At 31.2% G+C, this 19,399-nt stretch overlaps 1 protein-coding gene across 1 annotated transcript; it reads right to left on the minus strand.

Annotated features, from left to right (window-relative positions):
* Window positions 1-7,635: 7,635 nt before the first annotated feature.
* Window positions 7,636-18,950, minus strand: LOC143921698 (uncharacterized). The gene is made up of 11 exons (XM_077445049.1): window positions 18,123-18,950; window positions 17,503-17,725; window positions 17,208-17,427; window positions 16,784-17,056; window positions 15,602-15,621; window positions 14,547-15,429; window positions 13,653-13,708; window positions 10,331-11,205; window positions 8,323-8,545; window positions 8,038-8,257; window positions 7,636-7,966 (listed from the first exon to the last, which is right to left on the minus strand). Exons 1-11 carry the CDS (start codon window positions 18,948-18,950, stop codon window positions 7,684-7,686), a joined length of 4,104 nt encoding a protein of 1,367 aa, XP_077301175.1. The 3' UTR covers window positions 7,636-7,683.
* Between the last annotated feature and the right edge of the window lie 449 nt (window positions 18,951-19,399).

A 19,399-nucleotide genomic window follows, 5' to 3' on the forward strand; every position in this document is an offset into this window, starting at 1 on the left:
TATTTTATTTATCCGAATCAAAGACGATATCAAAGTCAACTTCAGTTTCTGAAGAATATGTCTAGTCTAGAGTGATAAATTTAAATTGAATAGCAGTGAAAATGAAACATCAGACTAGCGTACATACTCTGTAGAGCAATCTTCGCGACTGGGGGTGTTCTTTCCTAGGCCGATTGAATCGTATTCCCGAAGCTGGAAACCTCCCGAAAGTACGTATGTAAAATTTTAGGAGCACATGCGTTTTTTTAAATAGAAAATATCATATACATATGTAATATTGCTATTCTGTGTGTCTGTCTGAGATAATGAAGTGGAAATTTACTCTTGTTTTATTTTTCTTCTACTATTTTTTTCGACCCCTTAAAGATGCGTGCTCTTCACGAAAAAATTCAAGTATAATTCTTGTATCAATGTGATGAAAATAAAAAAAAATGATTAAATTGAATAAACCGGACGTGGGATTTTTTCCTCTTAGAAAGGTCAAAATTGTTGTGGCCACGATTCTGTCCACATCCCTGAAAGTATCAATCTGAAAATTTATATTTATATTTTTTATGTACTAAATTAGAGCTGATAAGGTTTTGGTTAGAATTTGTAATCCGAAAGTAGTATTTATTTTTAAAACAATATTTCATTATTTTATTTTGACTTTTTAATTTTCTTAATATTTATTGTGTATAATACTGGTAGTGATTGTAAGTATATAAAAAAAATTGAACAAAATCCGACAACCGGAAGTAGAACTTTTGTCTTGTGCAAGTTTCCATACATTTGCGCCCAATTTGTATCGAAAACGCTCCCATAACCGGTTTGAACGTGAACGTTCATTTTTTGTTTTGTAACCTTCTTATATTCCTCAAATACATAAATAAAGTCTTGTGTTGGTCACATCCGATTTTTTTTTATTTAATAACTTAATATGCCAACACCCATGCGATGATATTTCATCGGTTACATTACTAGTGTACATACATACATGAATATTGAAGATAATTCAATTCGAGTTACTATCCTTACTCGCCGTTGGTTCTATAGAGGAGACTATCTGATGTCTATATTGAGGATGGGCGGGTGGGTGGGTGGGTCGGTGGGTGGATGGATTAGATCTCTGAGGTGGGATAGAGAGGTCAGCCTCCTGTTGTAGGCCTTCACACTTCGCATTATTGTCAATTAGCAGTGGACAGGTTAAATGGCGCCAATCGGACTGAAACGCTTTGAGGCAGGATTACCTATACGGTTGCCCGTTCATACATTAACGCCACTAATGTCAATCGTTAATTATTTAACCTCTTCCTCGCCTAGTCTGAGCCTTAATTTTGGTCCAATGCAACACAACAGTCGGAAATTTATTTGTATTGATACTTGATCAATAGAGGCAGACGAGGTTCAAGTATAGAAAATTATATTTAACCCTCCCTCACCGAAGTGGTGTATGTAAGTGCCCCAATTTTTACATTTTTCGTAATAGCTATGTAGTTTTCAAAGCAATACACCCTATATTTCTTGTATTCCTAGAATGAACTACAAGAAATTTATTTTAATAGATTTTGTATGATTTAGAAAAGGGGTATATTGTAAAAAAATAAATTTATACATTTCTACGTTCCAAAATATGATTTAAAGACGGTAGCGATAAGTCATGTCTTTGATTGTTCGCTTGCATATTCTTGTTGATCGATGAATCAATGCGAGGGAAAGCGACAGCTATATTTTCGTAAGCTATTGTTTTTGTCACTTTTGGCTATTGAGTCATGCAGCCGCCTGTTGGCCTTACCTATGTGCGTTTGCGTGTTGATGCTTGTCGTTATTTTTTAATAAAAAAATAGTCCAAAACATGCTATAGGACTAAAACTTCTTTATGTTGATGTATAAAATGATTAATAAGATATATATTGTACCCATTTGTATTGAGAAAAGCTGTATTTTGATTAAAAAATCTCGTTCGATCTCGACGCTCCGTCCTTCAAAGGTTAATCACCGTTTGGAGGAGTTTGAAGGTTAACTCTTTAAATGCTGAGTATCACCGATCGGCGTTTTGCCAACAATTTCATAAGCCTGAAATACGCCGATAGGCGTTGTATTTTGAGTGTGTAAAAAATAAACAAGAATTCTACTCGTTAAGCCTTTCCAGGTAGCATTGAAAAAACATGCATTGAACATGGGTCGAGTAATCTGTTTCATTCATTTGTCAACGTTTATAAAGACTCGTTTACACCGTAATTTCTGAATTTATAACCATATATCACGGCGTTAAATCTTCTTTGCAACGCGTTTCTTTTCATTTTTGCCCTCAGCCTTAACTATAAAGGGTTTTCCTCGAAGGTAAGCCGCGGGGAAAAGGTTGAACGTTGCGCGAATTCAATCCACTTAGCCTCCTTCAAACGTAGTGCAGTCTTCGGAAAGGAGCGCTAATTTAACTTGGACTATTTAGCCCTTTGAATGCAGACCGATCGGCGTTTTGGCAACAAGTCCATGGGCGTTGTATATTGAGCATTTACAAAGTAAACAAGAATACTACCTGCTAAGCCTTTAACCGCTTAGACGCCCAGCCGACGCGCTGAGCGTATAATAGATACGGCTGTTTGCGCCTTAAGGCGCTTTGGGCAGCTAAGCGGTTAAAGGTAGCATTGAAAAAAAATGCATTGACCATGGGTCGTGTAATCTGTGTAGTTCATGCGTCAACGTTTATAAAGACTTGTTTACACCGGAATTTCTGAATTTATAACCATAGCAGAATTACCCGATGGAAATCCATAGCTGCTAAATATTTTAGAGTGTGGCTTGGAATTTAGATTGTGAGCATTGCATTTTAACAACAATGAAGAAGATGGAACTAGTTTTGGGAAAAGACATTCATTAATAGACTTATTTTGTTTATTATATGTACTATTGTATTTAAGGGATGATTTAAGTTACGGTAATGTAATAGTTAATAAGGTTGATGGTGAGTTTTGGACAATTGGTGTGGATCTGCTTGTGAATGGAGTTACTGTGTTTTTGCTAGTAATTTACCGCTCTCCGAATGGTAGAAGTGGAAGATTTCTTAAATTTTTAGAAGAATTGAGTGAAAGAAGTATAGATGTGAGTAAAAATATAATTATGTTTGGGGACTGGAATTTTAATTGGTTACAGACAGAAGAATTTTATGTAAAAAAGTTGAGAAATTGGGTAAATGAATTGGGTTTTAAACAAAAAGTGACGGAAGCAACGAGAGTGAATAATTTATCAAGCTCTCTCATTGATCTGGTTATAACAAATATAATGGATCTGCGGTGTGAGGTGAAAGATGTACCGAAAATAGGAGACCATTCTATTGTCAACATGTTTTTGGGACAGCGGTTTAGTAACGGAGGACTTAAAAATATGCAGGTGACTGAAAGAGAAAACATTGATTATCAATTGATGAATGAATTGTTAAAGGAGTGTGTATGGGGAAAGGATGGTGATAGTGTGAATGAAATGTGGGAGATAATGTATCGTAATATAACATATTCTAAAAGTAAATGCGTAAAAACCACAAGAATCATGCATAAGCATAAGCTGAAACCTTGGTTTACCAAGGAAGTAAAGGAAAGCTTAGTTGATAAGAATGTTAGTTATAAAAGATATAAAATTATTAAGGCTATGGATGGAATCCAATTAGAAAAGGCTTGGTTAGAGTATAAAAGAAAGAGGAATAAATGTGTGAATGTTTTACGTAATGCGAAGAGGGATTGGCATGAAAGAAATATTGATGGTGCAAAAAAAGATCCCACAAAAATGTGGCGAATAATTAAAACTTTGATTTCCGGGGGAAAAAATGTTTCTTTGAATGAATTAGAAGTCGAGGGAGTAGTATATAATGATAAAGAGGATATGGTTGAAAGATTGAATGAGTTTTACATCAATAGTGTGAATGATATAGTTAATTCAATACAAACAAGGCATAATAGTGTGAATGATGATATTAATTTGGGTTTAAATAAGTTTGAAAGGTTTAAATTAGTGGAAATGGAGGGATTAAATGGTGTATTGAAGGGCATGAAATCAGTTTCTAGTATGGATGGATTGACTCTAGATATTTTAATCAACACTTGGGACATGGTTGGACCTCAGTTACTGAAATTAATAAATGAATCGTTAGAAGTGGGATCCGTCCCGGATGCATGGAAGGTGTCTACTATTGTACCGGTACCAAAGGTTACGGGCACACATAAAGCCAGTGAAATGAGGCCCATCAATATGTTACCAATTGTTGAGAAGATGCTGGAGGAAATCGTTATGATTCAATTGAAAGGGTTCATTAGTATAAATGATTGTTTGGTTGTGGAACAGTCTGGATTTAGAGTGAAACATTCAACAGAAACCGCTATCCAATTGGTGGTTTCTGATTGGATGGAGACGATGGATGAATCTAGCATGGTTGTTGGAGCAGTTTTTCTAGATTTTAAGCGAGCGTTCGAGACAGTAGATAGGAATATTTTATTACAAAAATTATATAAGTTAGGAATAAATGGTATAGTATTAAAGTGGCTTCAATCATACTTAAATAATAGAAGGCAAAGAGTAAAAATTGATAAGGTGTTATCCTCTGAATTTGTAACACCTCATGGAGTGCCGCAAGGGTCCAAATTGGGACCCTTATTATTTATATTATATATAAACGATATTGTTAAGGTAATTAAGATGTGTAAAATACATTTGTTTGCAGATGATACATTGATATATATAATTGGAAAGAATGTTGATGTAATGTCTGAGATTTTAAATATAGAATTAAATTATGTGAATGACTGGTTGTGTGAAAATAAATTAAAGTTGAATGTGAATAAAACAAAAATGATGTGGTTGAATGGTAAAAATAAAAATATATTGAATGAAATTAGAATTGATGATAAGTTAATTGAAAAAGTTGAAAATATAAAATACTTAGGTGTATACATAGATTCAGGACTAAATTTTAAAATGCACGCTGACTATATAATAAAAAAAATGGCTAGAAAAGTTGGTGTATTATGTAGATTAAGAAATATTTTAAGTAAAAAAAGTAAAATTTTAGTGTTTAATTCAATTGTCTTGCCACATGTGGTTTATTGTGCCACTGTGCTTAATTTGTTTAGTGGCCAAGATTTAGAAAAAATGCAAAAAATACAGAATAAAGCTATGAGAGCTATTTTGAATGTGAGTAGATTTAAGAGTATTGGAAGTATGTTAGATGAATTAGGATGGATGAGTATTAGAATTAGTCTAAATATTAGTACATTGTCTTTTGTTTATAAGTTAGATCATAAGTTATTACCTAAGTATTTTGATGATTATATAATAAGGAATAGAGATAAACATAGTTTTTATACTAGAAATAAGGACAAACTAGTTGTAAGTAGAGTAAGAAAGAATAAGACGGCTGGGGGTGTTTTTCACAGGGGTGTGCTCATGTATAATGCCCTCCCTGAGTGCGTCAGGTCTGCTAAAAACATGGATGCATTCCTGCGAGGTGCGAAGAGACACCTCTGTGAGGGACAGTACATATAAGTTAATTATAAATTTTAGAGTTAAGTATAATAATTAAGATGTATTTTTTTTTAAATTAGCTTGATAGCTAAAATATATATAAATAAATAAAAATAAAATAAATATATTCTTGCAAGATATATTAGGGAGTCTAAACACACCTTTACAAAACTCGAAATCCTCGGCGGTAGCGTAGTGATCTAGAGTTTGTTTGAATTAACTACAATTCTTACAACTGTTTTCTATTGGATTTCTAAATAATTCTAGTTGGAAATGTTGGCGAAATTTTCAGCATGGCGGGCTTTCAACAGAAAATACGTCAGCACTCAAAGGGTTAACGCAACGGAACTGAAAGAAGAGATCTTAATTATTTTGAAAATTATTTCAGGTTTATTTCTGTGAAATTATACAAGGAATAGCTTCGTTAGTACAAAGCTTATACTATTTTATTACTTTTTTAATAAATTTATTACAAATTATATATTTTTGATACTCAAACGGTATCAAAACTAAAGCGTTAAATATTATAATAGAATAGTCCATTTTTAGAAATTGAAGCAGTTGGAAAAGTACACACGAGTATGTCAGGTATATAAATGACATGTATTTATATGTATTACAGATAGGGTGACCATACGTTTCGTTTTGGCGAGGACAGTCCTGTTTTTTACGTTCTTTGCGTTGGTCTAGTCTTTTTCGTAAAATTGTTTGATTTGTCCCGTTTTGTCCGTACACTGATGCACATATGAATTTTTCATCCCCTTCTATGTTTTACTCATAAGATTCATAACAATACTTACCGGATACTAACTTATTTGATGATATGGTGCTTAAAGATCAAAATTTGTAACGAAAAATTACTTCATTGGAGAAATATTCTTGCAATAATATTTTATTTCTAAGTATAGTTGACTTCTTCATTTATGTACTTACCAAAGAATTGTTTTAAGCAAATAAAAATATATATTTTTTTTAATTTACGATATTGTTTGTTTTTTTCTAAATCAAATTGTTTGCCAAAAACTAATATTAATATGTAAATATACATTTACGTATAATATTTTACATATGTTCACTTTAAAATAACATTTAAATATTTACATACATAGTTACATGATTCATTTTACATGTTTCTGAAAAAAATGGCATCGTTAATCTTTTTTATGCTTTGCCATTATTATTTTTAAATAACTAATTATTTTAAAACTTTCATCGCAATTAAAAGAAACTGAACATTTTTTTGTTTTTTTTTTTAATTTATAATAATTAATTAATTTGTCAATTTTACAAGTTTCAGAAAAAAATCAGCCTGCGGCGTATGAATATCAAATATTATATATGTTTTATCTTGTTTCTATTTTTTTATATACAAGAAGTGTAGATTCTGAAAAAAAAATTATTCATTGACATAAAATTTTTGGACATTCAACACATTTTTTATTTTATTTAGAGGGGGGGACAATTTTTTTACGTAGAGTCCCATTTTCAGTACTGGGAAATTTCTACAATATAAAGACAATTTCTAAATACTTATTTTACATTTGTTCAATTCGAAGTATTGATATTATGATTGACTAATCAAGCAAATTATATATAATCATACCACAAACGTATGCACATATATTATCAACAATAAAAATAATAGCTCTCCAAAAAATACATGCAAACTAAATATATGAGAATAACAAGAGATTAGGCTAATTTTAGTATGGAGCTGTCTCAAAAATTAATTTGGCAAATTGGCAAAATCTGACAAGAGACAGTCTATTTGGATTTCATCTCTCTATATTTTTTCAACCATTGTGGTGTATTAGAGACTACTTTAACGCCACAATGGTCTAAATTTATACTCAAATAAATAAATAAATAATCGTTTAAATATCTCGAACTTATCGAATCTTGCCTTATTAAACCCGACAGAAAGATCTAACTCAATTTTAATAATTACCATTTTAATAATTGCATCTGTGCACATCGAAATTTAATAATTGCATCTGTGCCATCCAGTTTATCTGTCGTTCAGTCTGGTCTGGGGATTGTCGAGCACTTGCACCGCACCGGAAAATTTAATATAAAACATGATTGTTTGTGAAATTTGCGACCATTTGATAGCAACGAACCAATTCATTAAGAAATACTTTGGTATATAATAAATAAAATTTATTAAAACTGTGCTAAAAATAAAATATGACACTAAGACGACTTAGTCTTGATATTCATTTTTTTAGAAAACAGTCTACGAATACATTTTAATATAAAATTTAACGTAAAAATCACTAACAAAACACAGACGGCTACGAACGCGATTACATCTATAATAAAATATTGAATAAAAGACACTTTTGCCGATGGAGATTTTAAATGTTGTGCTCCTTTATTTCTGATCACGTATTCTGTCCACCAAATTGCTCGGCTTAAACCAGTTTCTGGTTGATCTTTGATCAGATTCGATAACCTTTCAATATTTCTATTATAACTGAAAACACAAATATACATTGATTAGTGTGATATAAAAAATTTCACTAATACTTCATCTGCATAACTAACTTCGAGTCGCTGGTTACAGACATAATCGCATTCTTAATATTGTCTTTCGATAAGGTTTCTAAGCTCAAAGCAGTTCCAATTCCATGCTTTACTATTCTCTGGGCATTAGATTTCTGATCGATTACAAACGGCAAACAGATCACTGGAACATTATAATGAATGGCCTCTTCCAGTGATTGATGTCCTCCTTGGGAAATGAACGCTATGACATTGGGATGAGCTAAAAACATCAAATTCAAATATTAAATTAGTTATGATATTGGTTTGTTTTAGCATTGGAAGTACCTAGAATGTCTTGTTGAGGCAACCACTTCATCGTGTAAACATTGTCTGGTTTGTCAGGAAGGAACTCGTCTTCCCATTTCCACAAAATTGTAAACGGCAGCTCTCTAAATGCTTGTAAGAATGCCTGCCTCCTAGATATATCCAATTGGGAAGATTTGACGTTTGATCCGAGACTGAAATAAATAGCCTTATTCTTGCTGTTATCTAAAATCTTCTTTAGATTCTGAAAAATACAAAAATATTCCATTTACACGTGTATCATCATTTTCAACGGTTCCCGGAAAGTTGCACTAAATAGTAGCGCAGTTTCGAGAAGTCCTTATTTTCAAAGGCGCTCAAAAAGTACTTACGCAATAGAATTTCACAAAAAAAGGTTAGCACCCTCGGATAACATACAACTACCCCTTGACGCTTTTTTGTGGAATTCTATTGCGTTAGTTCTCCTTGAGCATCTTTGAAAGTTTGGATGTCACGAGAGTGCAACTATCTCGAGTGCATTTTTCCGGTCACTATTTTCAACATATACATTTACATTGCTGTTTAAATAATATTCAATACATTTATTAAGTCATTAAGTTTTATTAAATCAGTGGTCGGCAATCTACATATAATAAAGAGCAAACTTAAATGATCCAACCAATCTCGAAAATGGCTGCCGATCTCTATATATATTACATATATATATATATATATACATATGTATGTAATATTATGTAATTAAGCTCGCATAGAGTTAATGTCAGTATTTTGGGTTACAAAACTAGAAAAATAATTTTTTTGTACTAAATTAGAAAGATATAAATTACATTACCTAATTTACCTAAATATATTACTAAATACCTAATTTATATTATTAATTACATAGATTACCTAAACACAATCTGCTTTAGATCATCGAATTAAGAGAGTCTTTAATTATTATTATGTATTAGATGTATTATGAGCATTTATACGAATTGTAAATAGGTTTTTGAGCTCTTTTTCCTATTATGCTGTACATTAACATTAGAATAATATAATACTATGATTACTAACAAAATTAAATTAAAATTGTAAAATAGAAAATGATCAGTAGATCAGTAGCTCTTAAAATAGATATAAGATGTATTGTGAACATAGTTTAGTAATAATAAAAAGCATTTAAAAATCGAATATTATTAATTAGATTATCTAATTTGTAATACTTTTATTTCAGTTCATTATATGTTATGTTATATAATAATATTACTTATGTTTCATATTAATTTTGATTAAATTATTTAAAATGGATGGAGAAATATTAAAATATCAAAACAAACGCGCCTAAAACGATATTTTTTCTCCATTGTATAGGCGAAGGATACATTTACTTATATTGATGATCAAAATGAGCAATATGACAAAGTATGAAAACGATCGGATAAGAGCCAAATTTTTTCCTGAATTGTAATCGTAAGTGAAGTATAAAAGAGGTATGTAAAAAAGAAAAGAACATTGATACACACACAAACACATTTTTTTGAAAACATGATAATTGATATTGAGTAAAAATCAGCCAATGTTTCGAGGTCGAATTTTCTCACGATCATAATTCAACTATCGATATAGAAATAGAGTAACACCGTAAAGATATACTAAAACTTAAAATATTTTGATTTGTAAACTTCTTTATTGACGATGGTGAATTTAACCGTAAGTATAACCATTTAGCTAAAATGCTTACTTCCACAAAAATCACTCAAAATCACTGTTTTTACTTTATCTACATATGTACGTAGTAACAATATATGAAGTTTTGTGATTATGCAAAAATTTGAACTCGAGATTTTGACTTATTCGAACTCGGAATCGATCACTGATCATGTTTTCATGATCTAGAAAAAATGTGTGTGTTACTGTGTATTTTGGGGATTTTTTGAACACCGTTAGTCCTATCGAACTGTAACTTAGTATTTTAGTATTGATTACTGAAATTCTTATGGACACGACGTAATTTTTTTTTAAACGCAAGTATTTAATGGCATTTTACCTTGGGTAGAGGTTTAAGTGGTTTGATATGTAAGCTATCCATATAAATAATTCCAGGGACAACAGGCCTAACACCAAAAAATATAGGATGTCCGTTTAGAAACAGCATATCAGCATCGTTCAAGATCTCAGTGATGGATCTCGTATTATTTCCGAACATCCTTTTGGTGAAAGCATCATGTGTCGACACGACATTAAAGTAATAATTGTATCTTTGAGCAGCATTCTGGTACAATTCGTGCAACCTCTCCCAAAAGTTTAAATCCGAATAGTAAGTTGACGCCAAGTCCGGACTTAGAACGGGATTCGAAGGGTTTCCGAAAGCGTCAAAATTTGACATGGATCCGGTCATGGACGAGATGAGGATCAAACTGCAATTGAAACGGTCCTTCAGAGGAAGTATTGGCTCGACCCAACATAGGAAAAAGCATATATCGAAACTGGCATCAGGATCTTGTATCAGCTGTTGCATTTCTGGTAGATTCAATTGGGCTTCAGTTAACTGCATTATTGTATTCATCAGTTTTCTCCATATGTTGTAAGCCTTTTGTTCGCCATTTTTTGCGTAGTTGAAGGCAGTTGTCCATAGGTGGTAGGAGATGTCATGTGAGTCTATTTGTCTCAAGTTTGGTAGAGTTCCTTTGTAATCGACCGGATCTGTAGTCAGGACTGTGATGTTGTGTCCACGTTTAGCCAAAGCTTCCATTAAAGTTCTGAAGACTACTTGATGACTGTATGAAGGCATAGGGAATAGACTCAAGATTTTGGCTCCATTTATACAGCTTGGAATGCTGGTAATTAGTAAGAGAACGGCAAATATATGTCTCATATTGAGATACGTAAACGCGTGCAGTATAAAATAGTAAACTGACGAGACTGAAATGTAACACTCAATTTATAAATATCGTGTTTTGTAGTTTTTCTCAAACTTTTCTTTATACATTTTTTATTTTATACAAAGCATCACGTATTTTAAAAATTACTGATCTTCAGTAAATATGTAATATTACGTTACTCAACCTTAAGTTCAAACTTATAGGTTTGGAATTTTGGATTGATATAGTTAACAACATATACCAGAGAAAAAAATTGAAAATCCTCAAAGTTCAAGTTTCAAAGAATGACATTTTGAGAAATACTGTATTTGCTATCTAAACCTATGTAAGTTAAATAAGGTCAAGTTGACTCAATCAAGCAATAAATTCCGCATATACTTTATTGATTGAAACATCACGAGCATGACGGGAATGCAATTGCACTCGTCACGGAAAAATGGCACTCTCTTGATTTAAACTTCAGCAACAAGTCATAAAACAATCGCTTAATAAAGCAATTGAAGTTTAATGAATGCAACATTTCGAAAGTTTTCTACTTTCTTTAAGATTATGCGACAAGTCTTTTGGATTACTTTTTTATTGGGTTATCCAAAACAAAGTTTATTTTAATAATAAAACACAAACACATGAAATACAGCATTGTATGCCATAGATCAGGGATGGCTAGTAAAACTACACACAAACTTGATAGCTCTTTTTTAAGTAAACAAGACATCTCGCAATATGACTGGAGAGGAAAATGGTTTTATTGGTTTACTATTTACTGATCGTGTTGGACACTCATTTCTGGGTTTTCATTCCAGTATATGTATATCAGCAAGTTTTAAGCGCAAAGAATAGTTTCAAGTCACTAAAATAGGTAAACTTGGTGTGCCATGGTTTAATTATGTATAGCAATGTGCAATGGGTTGAGTTGTGGAAACGTTCTTTAAAAAATTTTCGGTTGTGTTGATGAAATGAGGCTTTTTTTTTAAATAAAATGAAAGGTAATTAGATACACTCAATTCAGAGATTTTTGAGTGGCTGAATTTGAACAATATATAAATGCAACTTATTGATTTCTAGTCTAGTTCTATCTGAAAAAAATTACTTAGAAATAATTGAATATGATCGATTATCGATCGTAATTTTAAAAAATGCAGAAGATGAAATACTAATAAAAACTTGGAATCATTCCAGAAACTTTTTATTGTTTGAAAAAACTAGTGAAAGCAATACTAACAATTTTCTCTTCTACGTACGCTTGTTAGTCGTTATTTTCTGAAATGAACTTTGAGTGCAGTTTCAGAAATTCATTGACTGACGAATCTATCTATAGTTGGGCATGTACATTTATTGTTTAAAGTTAATTGAATCAGGGAATAATTTAAACGTCCATTTTATAAAATAAATGTGCATTTAAACATTTTTTTTGTATATTTAAAGAAGTTTCTGTACATTGCAAAAAAAAAATGTGTGCATTTCTAAATGACGGATACAGATTGCAATAGTAAGTTTGCTTTGATCATTGAAAAAAATATTTGCTACTTAAAAAGTGGATGAAATGTGCATTAAAATGACATACGAACTGTATCGACAATTTCGCAAATACCAAAATATGAACCAAAGTTTGGTCAGGTTTAATTTATTATGGTTTGCTTAGGTAAGGTTAAATAAGGGCTGGTTTTATTTATTTAAGATTACATTTCACTAGTGAGAAACAAAAGTCAACACTTTTGACAGTCGACAGTTGTCAATAGCGGAAGACTAACGTTGCCACTTTTTGTATCCATTCTAATGCTAAAATCTATTTTTTCGAATAATCGTTTTTAATGGTCACTTTTTAATGCCAACATATTTTATTCCATGCATAATACGAGATTGTTTAATGCACCTAAAATGCACAAATATTTTATGTAAACTTCCAAATACATATTACTTAACCATTTTGAAATTGATTACAAAAATGTCGATTATCCGGGTGCTTTTTACAGATTATTCATGCACGATTTCGGTTTTTTATTTATCATAAATTACATTAAAGAAACTTAATATTAAAATATTAGCAAGATTTTTACCATATGAATCAAGGAATTATTTCGTAAATAAAACAACGTTATCGCAATTATCTATTTCAACTCTTGGCAATAAAGAAAATGAAATTGACTGTCGTACATGAAGTAACTCAATCTACATTGTTAGTTCAATGTTGAACCATTAGCACTCATTTTATAATAGAGGAAAATTTTTATAGTTGCAGATATATGTAGATCTATTGACCAATATTTATAAATAAATATAAACTGCAATAGAAGAAATACACTTATCGAATTTTTAATTAAAGTGAAAATAGTTCAGATCATTCGTGCTTCCTTTCCCGGATAATCTAGAGGATATTGCATATTGAACTTCACTATATATTGCATATTGCATATTGAACTTCAATGTTCCTAGCAAACTCAGATATATTAGATACCGTTATTTATTCTCCTCACCTGAGGCACGTACCAGTTTGATGATTTCCTCTCCTGTCGCCAGGGGCATCAAGTTTCTCAACCAGATTTCTATTGTTTTGGATTTGTTTAATCTAAAATACACTGATCTGGTTGGGAGATTGTTTTGTTTGGGATCGGAGCACGTTATATTTTTATATATTTATCAAATGGCATTGAATATTTGTTTTTAATTACAATGAGCAACAAAAAATCACGTTTTTGAGTTACCAGAGCGGAAAATCAATCATTACTAAGATAGATCTACTGAATCGAATATAATAATGATTTTTGTTGGTTCGCGATTGCGCGATTTTTACAGTTTTTTTCATTTTGCGGTCTTTAACTCAAAATCTAATATTAGTAAGTTTAGATAAAAAAATAAATACTGAAATAGAAAACCAATCCTTATAAACATGGCGAAATAAGAAACTGGCAAAATAAACGAAAAACAGCACGGAAAAAAAATCCATTAAGAAAATATATTTTTGACTTTTAAAATTCGCTAGACAATTAATTATAAGTATTTTAAAACAATAAAAAATTACAATTAATAGAAAAACTATCTGACAGTTGATTCCAATACTCACTTTGAGCACAGCAATACTAGATTTTGAGTTAAAGCCGGCAAAAGCCAAAAAACTGTAAAAATTGCGCATTTTTTTAAACGCTCATACCTCATAAACGATCGCGAGCCACGAAAAATCATTAACATATTCGAATTTAGTGGGTCAAATTCGGTAAAGATTGATTAGTTTCCGCTCTGGTAATTTTTTTTGTTGCTCAGTGTTTTGGTTATTTTATTTTTTCATCTTATTGTATATTTTTTCTAATTTGTAGCTAATCTAAGGAGCTAATCTTTAATGTCACGATGGCGAAATTGTAAATAAATATATAAAAATGGTAAAACCTCACCTCAGGAAGCGGCTTAGGCGTTGAGATGTGCAAATTATCCATATAGATAATTCCAGGTACGATCGGCCTGACTCCAGCCAATACCGGATGCCCGTATAGAAACATCATATCAGCATCATTCATGATCTTCGAGATCGATCTCGTGTTTTCGCCAAAAGTTTCTTTAACGAATGCATTGTACTGTGGCAACTGTTGAAAATAGTAAAAGTATCGATCCATAACGTATGCATACGTTTGATGCAACCTTTGCCAGAAGTCCAAGTCCATATAGTAAGGAGACAACACGTCAACGTATAGTACAGGATTCGAAGGGTTCCCGAAGGCGTCGAAGTTGGCCAAGGATCCTGTCGTCGAAGATATCAGGATCAAACTGCAGTTAAAGTGATCTTTTATAGGAAGCATTGTCTCTATCCAACACTCGATGAAGCACAGGTCGAAGCTCGCGTTTGGATCTCGCAGTAATTGTTGCACTTCTGGCAACTCTACTTGAACTTTCGTCAGCTGTATGAAAGCTTCTAGTATTGTCTGTCCGAGGTTTATGCGTTTGTTCTGACCCATCTTTGCATAGTTTAATCTTTCGTTCCACACTTGGTAGGAGATATTGTGCGCGTCTATCTGTCTCAAGTTTGGGAAGGCTCCTTTGTAATCCACAGCATCCGTAGTCACCACTGTGACTTTATGTCCTCGCTCGGATAAAGCTTCCATCAGTGGTCTGAAGACGACCTGATGACTCACCATGGGTATGGGAAACAGGCCCAAAATGTTTGCTCCATTTATGACACTGAAGTAGATTGATACAAGTGGTAGTGCTAAACGCAACTGTTGCATCTTGAAATGATTATTAAACACGTGCTGATTCGAGCTGATGTTGCGTGGGACTGAAATAGTTAATTATTGAATAGTTATTGTTGCATTTACATTTTATTGTTTATAAAGAGCGATATTGTTTCATAATCAATTGGATTGGCCAGAGATGCTAGCGCCGGCAAAAATTGAAAAAAATAATGTTGTTCTTTTTTCAAGCTATTTAAAGTATCATAAAACAAATACATTTATCAACTATAGTTTCCCTAAATTGAAAAATTTTTGATTTTGATTTTTAAATGCTTTTTATTATTACTAATTTGGTGTATATATATTATATTTATTTATGTAATATGTATAAATAGGTAATAGGAAAAATACAAAAATCAATATCATTTTGTATTGATAGTGATTTTAATATTGGTTTTAAAGTTACGAGTTTACTATTAAAAAAGTCGTAAAAGTTTATTGCATATTGGTTTTATCAGTAAATATACGAAAATTATACTGTATTATAGTTGGACAAACACGTGTATGAAATTAAAATAACATTCAAATGTTTGTCGAAACTTTAGAATGGGTTTCAATATGTATATATTTTATTAAAAAATGCATTTGAAATATGTATATATTTTATTAAAAAATGCATTTAAATATGTATATATTTTATTAAAAAAAAAAAGTGCCATAGTGTCTTTACAGTTGCCTAATACGCCACTATGGCCAGACAAACATACATACATATGTATATTATAAGAGAAAAAATAAAATACAACAAATTCTGGTCATGTAAATACATACATATCTTTAAAACACATATGCACAAATGCGCAAATTTATAATGCAATATAATAAGCAATTATGTAATATTATTGAAAAAAATGAACTTTATTATCAAGAATAAAAAAGTTCACAAATAAATTGCAAATGCATCAAGCAGGAATTTACAATTTTTATTAAATAAATCTTTTTACACAATGAAAAGAAAAAAAAAATACAACACAAATTAAGTTAGTGATAAAAATTTAGTAAAATTATTCTTCTTTTACACAATTTTGATCAATACATTTCTTTGTAAATAATAATTCTGCTAACATGATACTTATATAATATACATATTTAAAAAAAAATAATTTGACAATTTTTAATATACTTTTTTGGACAGACTATTAAATTAATATATTTAAGTGAATACGGAGGCCAAAATGCTATTCTAATTGTGTATAACATTTAAGTGAATACGGAGGTAAAATTCTTTTCTAATTGTGTACAACATCGTATAATATATTATCAAAATAAAATGTAATTATAATCATATTTAGATAATGAAGAGTAATTATAATAACTATATTTAGATGATGATATGTAATTATAATTAATTGTAATATTGTAATCTCGAAAGACTTTAAATACAGAGTTTATGATGACTTAATTTTAGTTTTCACAACGCTAATAATTTTTTTATATATTAATTTCATTGAAAATATTATGATCGAAACAATCAACACGAAACACAACACACAGAATGCTATGATGTCGAATAAAAAATATTGATAAAAAGCATATCGACTGGAATCTGATCTTAGATGTCCTGCTCCTTTGTTCCTGAGCACAAACTCAGTCCACCATACAGCTCGTTCCAAAGGTTTTTCTGGTTCATCTTTGATTTGAGCAGATAGTCGTTCAATATTTTGACGATAGCTATAAAGAATTGACATTTTATATTGTAAAGTCTTAAATATTATTCAAAGTTTTCGAACAAAGATTAAACCCACACAAATTAGTAACACTACATTACTATTTATCATAGTGGGTTGGATCCTTCATATATCTAATCAAAGTCTATATTTACATTGGATTTGTTATAATCGTGGTTATGGCACTTTTGATCGCGTCTTTAGTCAGTTTGTGATGATCCAATTCAATGCCCAGATTATACTTGGTGATTGTGTGTGAATTTCTGTATTGGTCTCCATAAAAGGGAATTCCAATCAAAGGAACACTAAAGTGGATGGCTTCTTCCAATGATTGCAAGCCAGCTTGCATTATGAAGAGTTGCATATTTGAATGAGCTGTAAAAACAGTAATTGTAATTGATATGTGTCTTAAATATATTCAATGCCATTTGATTAATGTTAATTTTACACCTAAAAGGTCCTGTTGTGGTAACCACTTCATGATATGAACATTTTTAGGCATTTTTGGAAGGACTTCATCGTCCCATTTCCATATAATTGTGTAGGGTAGTTCTTTGAAAGCTTCTAAAAATGCTTCAATTTTTTTTAAAGATATGTGCGAAATTTTTATATTACTCCCCAAGCTGAAGTAAATGATTCCGTTAATTGATGAGTTTACAATTGACTCTAGTTCCTGAATTAAAAATAAATAAATTCAAATGCGAATATATACAGGAGTAGATGTGTTGTTTGTACTTATTTTAAAAATTCATTCAATAAAATTATTATATAGTTATTATTAAATTAAATTATTATTAATTAAATTTCATTCAATTAAATTATCAAAGACTTTAAAAAAAATTGAACCGATTTTAATTGTTTTATATCTAATATAAAAGAAGAACAAAATGTTTAAACGCTAGATTTTTTAATAACTTTTCGATTTAATCTGTCATGGCACTATGATAAAAATGAAAACATTTAAAAACTATACTATCAGCAAAAATATTGAAAGGATTCTCAAATACATACCAGACGGTTCGTCATCCTCAGGTCTGACAAACTTTCGTTAAAATTTAGTTTTTACTTACTTTTGGCAGTTTTTTAGGTCTGTTTATATGCATGCTATTCATGTATATAATATTCGGAACTGATGGTCTTATTCCGCTGATCAAAGGATGTCCATTCAAGAATAACATATCAGCTTCATTTTCAATGTCACTCACAGATCGAGTACTTTCGCCGAAATACATCTTCACGATGTCGTCGTTTTTCGGCAAATTAATAAAATAGTACAAGTATCTGCAATAGACGTTCAAGTACAAAATGTAGAGCCTCTGCCAGAAAGTCATACGACTGACATATGGTGAATTGTTATCTGGGTACAAGATTGGATTGGTTGGATTGCCAAAAGCTTCGTGATTCGCAAACGAGCCGATCATTGACGATATGATGATCAGACTGCAGTTGAAACGATCCTTGAACGCGAACATGGATGTTATCCAATTTTCGACGAAACATAAATCGAAACTCCTTTTCGGGTCATTGATGAGGCTTTCAACTTGAGGTGATGATAATTGTGCTTCTCCAAGAGTGGAAGATATGTCATTGAAAATCTTCATCATGCTTGACGTTGACACGTCGTCCGTTATGAAGTCACTGACAGTCATTAGCGTTTCGTACGAAATGTCTTGAATGTCGATCTGTTCGTATTTTGACGTCAGATTGGGTTGGACTTGAATTGGATTTGGTGTGACTACAAGTATGTTGTGTCCTCTTTCGGCTAAGGCTTTCATCAATGGTCTGAAGACTATTTGGTGACTGATTGAAGGCGATGGGAATATGCCCAAGATGTTTGCACTCTGAACTGCTCCAAATGTGAAAGAAGCGAAAAAAATTATACTTTTGTAGATATGCATTATGATTCAAGCTAAACTCATTACGGTTAAGACGTAACTGAACCATCGGATGTATTTTTCTCTGTTGGAAAACCACATTTGGATCTTATCAGTTGAAGTGAGTTCAATATGTTGATGTATTTGACAGGTTGTACATATGTAGCTGGTTATTTGAAATGTAATATTAAAACTGTTCTGATGTATGTAGTTCATAGATAAAACTTAAATATTTAAATACAATGTAGGTATTGTGAGTGATTTAAAAAATATTTTATTACTTTGAATGTACATTTGTAAGTATTTATTATCGGTTTGGATATTTTTATGTGAATTGAACGCCAGTTGTTGTTCGATAAGAATTAATATATACATATATAAATATATGTATATATTATGATGTCTTAACAACTGTACAATTTGTATGTAAGTTGCATTATTTGTTATATTCATGTTACAGTGAAAGCATATAT

This window comes from Arctopsyche grandis, chromosome 13 (genome assembly GCF_051622035.1).
Source record: "Arctopsyche grandis isolate Sample6627 chromosome 13, ASM5162203v2, whole genome shotgun sequence".
Taxonomy (NCBI): domain Eukaryota; kingdom Metazoa; phylum Arthropoda; class Insecta; order Trichoptera; family Hydropsychidae; genus Arctopsyche; species Arctopsyche grandis.

Excerpts from the sequence above, each read along its gene's own strand:
- LOC143921698 (XM_077445049.1), bottom strand. The coding sequence starts at position 18,950 with ATGCATATCTACAAAAGTATAATTTTTTTCGCTTCTTTCACATTTGGA. Across the intron at positions 17,428-17,502 it reads ACCACAACAGGACCTTTTAG|CTCATTCAAATATGCAACTC; the intron begins GTGTAAAATTAA and ends CTGTTTTTACAG. Across the intron at positions 8,546-10,330 it reads CACTTAAACCTCTACCCAAG|AATCTAAAGAAGATTTTAGA; the intron begins GTAAAATGCCAT and ends TGTATTTTTCAG.